This window comes from Oratosquilla oratoria, chromosome 30, assembly GCF_046742065.1.
Source record: "Oratosquilla oratoria isolate Oo_2021 chromosome 30, ASM4674206v1, whole genome shotgun sequence".
NCBI classification, from domain to species: Eukaryota; Metazoa; Arthropoda; class Malacostraca; order Stomatopoda; family Squillidae; genus Oratosquilla; species Oratosquilla oratoria.
The window spans coordinates 42,525,885-42,535,884 of NC_134806.1; the positions used below are offsets into that span (position 1 = coordinate 42,525,885).

General features: G+C 37.2%; 1 protein-coding gene across 1 annotated transcript in view; it reads left to right on the plus strand.

The window, feature by feature from the left end:
• Window positions 1–7,433, plus strand: part of LOC143041298 (glutamate receptor ionotropic, delta-2-like) — a 26,855-nt gene extending 19,422 nt beyond the window's left edge. The window contains exons 8-11 of the mRNA XM_076213123.1: window positions 1,605–1,865; window positions 2,462–2,554; window positions 4,638–4,804; window positions 6,843–7,433. Of these exons, the coding sequence (XP_076069238.1) occupies window positions 1,605–1,865; window positions 2,462–2,554; window positions 4,638–4,804; window positions 6,843–7,065 (744 nt within the window). The 3' untranslated portion in view covers window positions 7,066–7,433. The remainder of the gene's footprint in view (window positions 1–1,604; window positions 1,866–2,461; window positions 2,555–4,637; window positions 4,805–6,842) is intronic.
• Window positions 7,434–10,000: the final 2,567 nt, after the last annotated feature.

The following is a 10,000-nucleotide window of genomic DNA, read 5'->3' on the forward strand; positions in this document are numbered from 1 at the left end:
AACTACCTTTACGTTAAACCTTTTTAATAATTCTGTGATACTTAACAAATTTTCTTGAAATGGTAAAATTAAAACATTATGATAATTGAAAGGTGATTTAGGTTGAGGAGTTAAAAATGATTTCCTTGCAAAATTGTAAGCAATATCAAGGAATTGCTTAGGGTATTTTAATTCTAGCCCAATGTTAAAAACATTTCTGATTTCTTCATCAATAAATTCAGGACTACAAATACGAAAAGCTCTTAAATACATTGAGGCAAATACTGTACGTTTAATATTATTTGGATGAGAAGAATAATAATGAATATATGAACTTACATTGGTTGGTTTACGATATACTTTAAATCTAAGGCTATTGTCATGACGTAGGATAGTGCAATCTAAGAAAGGTAAGGTACAATTTTTCTCAATTTCTAAAGTAAATTTAATAGAATCAACAAGGGTATTCAACTTAGTTAAAAAATTATGGACATTTTTATCTTCTGGCCAAAGACATAAGATGTCATCAATATACCTAAGCCAAGGGATGTTAGGGGGGAAGATTGTGCGTAATATTTTGGTTTCAAAAAATTCCATGTATAAATTACTTAAAACTGGGGATAAAGGGTTTCCCATACTCATGCCGAATTTTTGGGAATAGAAATTACCATTAAATTGAAACTTACAATCTTTGACACATAATCTAATTAGTTCAATCAATGTAGATGATGGCAATGGAAGAACATGTTTATTAAGTTCATCTTGAAGGTAAAATAATAAATCATCTATGGAAACTTTTGTGAATAAACTGACTATATCAAAACTAACCAATGTAAATTTATAATTAGGTTTAATATTATGGAGTTTGTCTATTAAATCAGAAGTGTTTGTAACATGAGAAGAAGAGATTGTACCTACTAAAGGGCTAAGGATAGTAACTAGCCATTTGGAAAGCTTGTAAGAAGCGGAACCAATTGACGAAACAATAGGTCTAGCGGGGTTGTTACATTTGTGAGTCTTAATGAGACCATACATATGTGGCAAAGGGGGACTAATTGAAGTGAATTTCTGTAAGAGGTCTCTATTCTTATGAAGCAGTTCTTTTAATTTCTTATTATAATAACTATTAACTACTTCTGTAGGATTTTTGTTAAGAAGTGTGTAAGTATTGTTATCATCTAATAAATCATTCATTTTTCTAAGATAATCATCCTTGTTTAAAATAACAACTGCATTAGATTTATCTGCTTTAGTCCATTCGGTATGCTTATTCAAAACTGTCCTAGTCCCCTTTGTATCATGTATATAATGTCTATGTATTCCTATCACTATGTACTTGTTGCACTGAAGATGTAATATACGAAAGCGCTCTGCTTCGTTAGTTTCTTTTTCCAAGTGGTCTACTTTGCATAAGTGAACACACGTACCCGTGTTCTTATTAGCATATATATATATATATATATATAAATTTATTTATATATAAAAATATATATATATATATATATATATAGATATATATATAATGAACATCTAATCGAGGTGACGCAATAGCGCGTAGTTCATGGACTTTCATGTCTTTCTGTGACTTTCTATGACCTTTCCATGACTTTCCATGATTTTCCAAGACATTTTCAGCCATCTACGCTGGGATGTTAACGGCATCACTTACCATTCCGTCCTTCGAGAAACCCATAGATTCCCTGGACGATCTCCTGACGGCGGCGAAGACCAGGGGCACCTTCATGGGGTACAACCCCGGCAGCAGCCATGAAGGTCTCTTCAAGGTAGGGAAGGGCAGACTGAAGGAATCGAGGATAGAGATGATTTTTTTTTTTTTTTTTTTTTTTTTTTTTTACATAATCTCCGGAGGTTCCTGGCATATTTTTGTTATATAGTTCTGTTTGTCTCCGTTTGGTTGTGGTCCTGCGTCTATCAATCAATTTATGTTTATTATGATGGGATTTGCTGGAGTATTTTGGCAAGATGACGATGAAGGTACGAAGAGGAAGGACAGGAACCTAACATTCCAATCGCTTGAACGTCAAGTGATCAAACCTTTCTTTTGACTTAACGTAGACTGTCCAAAGGATTCCGTTTCTCCAAACATTAGCATCTTAAAGCATTTTTTGCCTGATAGTTAACCATTCAACCATTCCCATTACTTTTTGTTTGCCTCAACGTTAACCATTTGAATTTTTTGCTTGCTTCAAGGTTCCATTTAGCTTAACGTTTACCATTCAAGTACTTTGTTTGCCTAAGCGATGAGCATTCAGACATGTAAATGCATGATCGTTAACCATAAAGACATTTCAAATGAATGAATGATTGCCATCTAAAGAAAACAGTTTACCTTTTAACGTTAGCCAGTGAAACATTCCTTGTGCTTGAATATCAGCCAGGCCATTTGTCTTAACGTTCGTTTTTCAACTGTCGCCGTCTTCTCGGGTGTTTGCTGACGAACATGTTTGCTTTCCTGCCACAGTCAGCCAAGGACGGAATCTACAAGGACCTCCTGACGTTGGCTTTCTTTAAGGACAAGAGCTACTCTTTCAGTACGGTTGATGGACTGTCCAAGGTATGTTATATATATATATATATATAAATATATATATATACATATATATATATATATATATATATATATATATATATATTTGGATGATGGAGAACATAAACACAGGGGAAGGCTCGGAACCCTAAACACTCTAACGTTTCGTTCGCGTAGAACTTCTTCAGAGAGTGTATGTAGAACTGCAGTTGAAGTTTATGTACTAAATCTAATTATCTTTTCGGACACTTGGGAAAGGTCGTTTTTCTGGCGTGTTTTAGAATTAAAATACTAGTTTCTTTAGCTAAATTGATAAACCCTCCTCGATGATTCGATGAATTATTAGTTGAAATATATGCTGATTCAACAATTCTTCTAGTGAATTTATCAAAACCTTTATGTAGCACTTCAGCTTCTCTCCAGTTTGGTAAATGATCGAATTTTTTACCGCATGAACTACTAAAGAATTAGATGTCCTATGTGCTTTTATGTCATTTTTATGTTCATAAATTCTTTTTTCTAATCCTCTTGACGATTCGCCAAAATAAGAGGATAGGTGATTTAATAAAGACTTCTGAAAAGAGAACCAATTCCGAAAACAGCGTCGTATACAAAATCCCATGCAATAGTTGCTCAATGGCTTATTTTGGCGAATCGTCAAGAGGATTAGAAAAAAAGAATTTATGAACATAAAAATGACATAAAAGCACATAGGACATCTAATTCTTTAGTAGTTCATGCGGAAAAATTCGATCATTTACCAAACTGGAGAGAAGCTGAAGTGCTACATAAAGGTTTTGATAAATTCACTAGAAGAATTGTTGAATCAGCATATATTTCAACTAATAATTCATCGAATCATCGAGGAGGGTTTATCAATTTAGCTAAAGAAACTAGTATTTTAATTCTAAAACACGCCAGAAAAACGACCTTTCCCAAGTGTCCGAAAAGATAATTAGATTTAGTACATAAACTTCAACTGCAGTTCTACATACACTCTCTGAAGAAGTTCTACGCGAACGAAACGTTAGAGTGTTTAGGGTTCCGAGCCTTCCCCTGTGTTTATGTTCTCCATCATCCAAATAATTTGTCTAAAATACTTATCAATATATATATATATATATATGGTAACAAGAACACGGGTACGTGTGTTCACTTATGTAAAGTAGACCACTTGGAAAAAGAAACTAACGAAGCAGAGCGCTTTCGTATATTACATTTTCAGTGCAAAAAGTACATAGTTAATAGAAATACATAGATTATATATACATGAAAAAGGAACAAGGACAGTTTACATAAGGGTAGAGGACATTTACCCCCTAGAAGGTGGGCTGTCAGGTCGCAGGGGATAATGCGACCTGACAGCTCGCCTTCCAGAGGGTAGATGTCCTCTACCCTTATGTAAACTGTCCTTGTTACTTTTTCATGTATACATAATCTATATATTTCTATTAACTATGTACTTTTTGCACTGAAGATGCAATATACGAAAGCGCTTTGCTTCGTTAGTCTCTATTTCCAAGTGGTTTACTTTGCATATATACTGTATATATATATATATATATATATATATATATATATATATATATATGTATGTATATATATATATATATATATATATTTGTGTGTGTGTGTGTGTGTGTGTGTGTGTGTGTGTGTGTGTGTGTGTGTGTGTGTGTGTGTGTGTGTGTGTGTACGTAAATACGTATGTATTTATATATGTAAATGCATGACATGCCCACTAAGATCATTGATTCTGGACTGGCTATGGTATGTGCAGACTGTCCCATCCAAAAATGTTCTCACTCATTTTGAAATGTTTCCTAACGTTGTTGAACCCATTGGTTTACTTAATTAGCTATTTCTAGAAGAAAGTTTTTATTGGAGTGAACATTTGCGAACACGCTGGGGGTCTAGACTAAACTAAGGGGGAAAAGACGAAACTTTTTCATTTCCAAAGTAATGAACACCATTTTCCAGACAGAGCATAGAGCCAATGGGAGAAGAGTAATTGCTTTCCTCCCCTAGTGGGTGAGTCGTACTCATACCTAAGACAACTGAACGTCATAACCAACCTTCCGGTCGCATCCAGTACCATCTTCTCTTTCAGACGCTTGAGAAGGATTATGTTTACATTGGAGGGTGGCTGAGCTCAAAGGTCATCCTGATGCGACAGGGGAGCCACAAGTACCATCTGGCGAAGGAGAGATTCTACCCCCAGGGCCTCAGCATCGCCTGCAGGAGCGGAAGTCCCTTCAGGAGGGTCTTCGACAAAATGTAAGACTTCGGGGATATTTTTGTTGCTGCTACTTCGGGTTTACCAGATCGAGGTCAGATGATAACGAAGGCAATGGAAACAAAACTAAGGACAGCACAGAGGAGAATGGAGAGATCACTGATGGGAATAACGCTGAGAGACCGAAAGAGAGCAAGTTGGGTGAGAGAGTAGACTAGAGTTAAAGATATTGTGGAAGCAGTAAAAGAAAGTGGAATTGGGTAGGTAAGTTAGTGCGAACGACTGATGAGCGATGGAGCAAGTATGTAACTGAGTGGACGCCGCGAGATAGGAAGCGTGGAAGAGGGAGACCAGACAGAAGTTGGAGAAATGAGACTGAGAAGTTTGCAGGAGTGACGTGGCAGAGGATGGCGCGGTCGTATGAATCATGGAATGCTATGAAGGAGGTCTTTGTTCAGCATTGGACTCAGGATGGCTGATTTGATTGATTGATTTACACACACACACACACACACACACACACACACACACACACACACACACACACACACACACACACACACACACACACACACACACACACACACACACACACACACACACACACACACACACACACACACACACACACACACACACACACACACACACACACACACACACACACACACACACACACACACACACACACACATATATATATATATATATATATATATATATATATATATATACATATATCACAGTGATTTATTCTAATTGTTACTGCGGTGAAAGCGATTGAAGGCGTCAGTCTAGCTCTACCATACACTATGAGTTGAGCTTGGGTGCTCGGTGAAAAGGAAGTCAGGACCGCCGTTAGTACTCAACCTTGATTCTTGAAAGTTAGATTAACTCCAAGTTCAGTCCCTTTTGTAACTCCTATAGTTACATTGGTAGAGCGTCGGTTTAGCATCACACTAGGCCAAAAAACAATTCCCGAACTACAGCCGAATCAATCATATATACATACATATATATATATTTATATATAATATATATGCATATATATATATGATATATATGTATATATATATATATATATATATATATATATGTATATATATATATATATATATATATATATATATATATATATATATATATTGTCACAGATATTAATCCAGGCACGAATGATCTAATGACAGAAAAACTTTATAAAACATTTATAAAAATTTATTAAACTATAAAATCTAACAATTTATGGCCTTTCAAAAACACATAACGGATTTGTAAACGAAGAGAAGTTACTAATCACAAGCACAGTTAAAAATATAAGATAAAAATGAGTAAAGCAAATTAAAAACTACCGATGCTAGATTTGCTAAACCGAAAATGTAACACTCCAAAGTTAAGATAAAAAGTCTTGTCACCATGAGTCGCACTCGAGTTCAAGCAAAAGGGTAACGAGAACACCCTTAAGGAAAGGGTTGCCTTAAACTTATGGAAGGCGGCAGCTTCCTCTTCGAGGGAAAAATATGATTTTTTTTTTTTTTTTTTTTTTTTTTTTATATATTGAAATACTCCGGACAAAAACGTTACATTATGTCAGATTATTCTGGAGACAAAATTTAAATTGTATTAGGTACTTTAAACAGAAATGGGAATTTATATTAAGATACTCCAGGCGAAATTGCTAAATTATGTTAAAATATTAAGTCATTCTAAGAATAAATGTTAAATCAGACCATATAAAAAAGTTAGTTTATGTTAAAATATTCCTAATATGAATGATAAAATGTCATAATATTTCGAGGACAAGTGTCAAAATATGTTAAAATACTCCGAATTCAGCTATCAATTTGTTGAAATACAACTAACACAAAAGTTAAACCATGTTAGAATACCCCAGACACAAAGGTAAAAAATTATGTCAGAATACTGCGGACACCAATGTTAAATCCAACTAAAATAGTCCTGAAGCAAACACTAACACACTCCAGCTACAAAAGTTAAACCACATTAGGTCATTAAGAATTTTCTAAAAATAAAATCATATTTAAAGTTTTAATGCTTTCTTTCCTCCCCCCTCGTTGACAGCCTGACCCGTGTCGTCCAAGCAGGTCTTGTGGACAAGTGGACAGAGGACGAGATTTCCAAGGTCCGCGCCAGCGGAGCCGAAGACTCCAGCAGCCCCACGAGGGCGGCCAGCGCAATCACCCTCGTACATCTCCAGGCCGCCTTCGTCATTCTGGGCCTGGGCGTTCTCTCAGCCGCCCTCGTCCTCGCCTTTGAGGTCCTCATTAGCAAATTCAAGGATTAGTGGTTGAGGAGGACCTGGTGTACCTGGTAGAAGGAACGTGTATCAATAGGATCTTGAATAGTCTGGTCTTTGAACGCACGCACGCACACACACACATGCAAACACACACGCACGCACACACATACACACTACCACTATTATATGAATATACTCTGTATTCCCCATGGCCCATTTATCATTACCCAGTGAGAGATCCTGCCTGTGTGCTGGGTAGCGCACTGAACAGTGACCTAATCTGAACTCCACAATTCCGCAGACAGGAAGCAAGAGCTGGGCAGGCTTGAACGCAGCAAAGCCGCAACACCAACCACCAAGCGTCGATTGTATTCATACATAGTTTTAGTTAGGCCGCTTTTGTGTCAAATAAGATTGAGCCAGATGGCATACACCACAAACAACTACTCACATCAGAAGGTTCAGAATACCGCAGTCCGATTCATCACGGGTTCGCGATAGAGCGACTTCAGGACCTCTAAGTCTTTACGCCTAGCTGCCAACATCTGTCCACTTAACAAACACAAACTCCAACTACACATGAGACTCCTAGGAAGACTGCATGCCAAACACGCGATCCGACACATCACACCCAGACCTCACCGTACCCGAAAATCTGTCAGATACGCCTCTGTACTGTGTGGTATACACGAGAAATCATGTATAGCCATTTGAATATCGCCCATCATATTCATTAGGGATTTTATCCGTCCTCTCCCTTTTCGATGTCTGTAGTGCACGGAAGGGAGATGATGGGGGATAGGAGGAAATGAATTCGATTCATTTGTAGTAGGACATATACACATACTTCCCACGAACAAAATCACGCCTACATGCACAAACATTTACACACTTTTTCTTCGACTAAAAATCACTTCCTTTCTAACTTACTCTCATACTACACCTTATTTCAGTTAACCTCTAATTAATTTGTTCGTGTTTCTACCTTTCTCCATTTTTGGTTGATGTCGATTTAAGCCTCGAATTCCACGTCTCTTGTTCATGCCTCCTAAACCACAGCACAAATCTTGATAAATATCCACTAAAAGTGCTCAGTGGTAATAGATCCCTTTTACACATGATTATCATCTCATTATCGTACAGGCTTCTTTTCCTCTCCCCAGATAAACCGATCCCGCGCGAGTGGGTGGTCTGTCCTCAGTAATCCACAATACACACATTACCTACACACCCGGATACACAAAGAAGATGGAACCAAGCAGTTCCGTAATGTCGGCAACCATTGAACACTTAAGTAAATTCAATGAACAAAGAAAGTTGTGATGTAGAGAATACTTGCAATAAAATGAGTAACAATTATTTTTTTATCATTCAATCTCGTTCCCCTACGTACGTACATACATATATTGTGATGGCCCACCATCCTCCGTATATCTAAATGTATGTCTATGTATATATTTTTGGTATTCATTGTATATAACTATGTATCTTTCCTGTAAATGCTTGTATACGTGTGTCTTCCCTCCTCTCCTGCTCTCCGATCCCCTCCCTACTGTTCGCCTGCAAGCTCAGACTTGTCCTATCCGGCTCCTCCTTCTCCTTCCTCCCGTCCTCGCCAGCCCTATATAAGGCGACCAGCTGGCTAAACAGAGGGACTTTTTCGTTGGTTAGCCAAGGCGTAACTCACCTTCCTACATCGCTTCCGCTCTTTCCACCCCTTGTGTGCACACGTACCTTAAGATTATTCTCATGACTTAGTTTTTGTTCAGCTTAAGAAAATATTTGTTTTATGAAACGTTACGATTTGTCTATAGGTTAATTTTTGTTATAAAAATTTAGTATAATTGTTTTTGCTGCCTTTTTCAATAATTAAAGTAGTTTTTTGTGTTCTCTTCTGTTTGGATTTGCCTCAACTACATCAAGGCCACGAAGTATGAGCCCCTCCTAGACAGATAGTCATTATTTCCATGTGGAGGACGTAACAATATATACATATATATTCATACGTATGTGTATGTCTCCTTTCTTTACAAGAATTAACGTGCGATATTTACCAAGACAAGAGAACAAAATAACTTTATACATAATATTCAGGTTAGAGTCATCCGATTTTCATAAGATATAAAGGTCGGAAGGGTGGAAAGGGAGTTAAGAGGACATAATGACCCGAGCTTCCACACCTGGAAGAACTGTCCAAAGGAAGAAAATGATTGTTTATCACAGCGGAATCAGACGGGGGTGGTTCTTCAGGCAGTGTTGTCATTTATGAGGTTGTCATCTATGGTGTTGTCACTTATCGTGATGAAAATAAGGTATATGCAGATTAAAACTTGAAGAGATTGAATAGAGAGGAACTGGACAAAGCTTTCTGTGTGAGGAGAAGGAATCCTCTCCGAGCATGAAAAGGGCTGTCACGAGTCTAAGGACTCGAATAAAATGTGAGACACATGAATATAGTGAGTAAATCTATTTACAGTTTGCCTCGAAGTGATTTTTCGGTGAGTTGAATTGGAAAAGGAAAAAGTTTGAACATTAACAAAGAATGTCCAAATCATCTGAAGTATATGGATGAGATAGCTCTTCTTTCAGAAGCTACAGGGAAAGTTGTATGACACATCCATTGATTGTGAAAATCAACACCGTGTGAGATCGAAACCTTTATTGGTACCACGTTTCGCTTGTTACAGCTTTTTCAAGTACAGACATATGGCAAACATCCATTGATCTCAACAATGAAATTTTCGAAGCAGATTTCAAAATGAATAATGCTAAAACTAAAACAATATTCAGTGCTCATCCTGGGAGAAGAAGAAGAAGAAAAAGAAGGAAGAAGGTGAGGACCGTACTCTAGGAGGTACGTAGCTGCGGCCGAAGCCGTAACCTTTATCCTATAGGTACAGTCACTGCTGGGAATCAGACAGAAGTACGGGATTCGAACCCACATTTAAGCGAATGTGAGAGCATCACGTTTCAGATTACT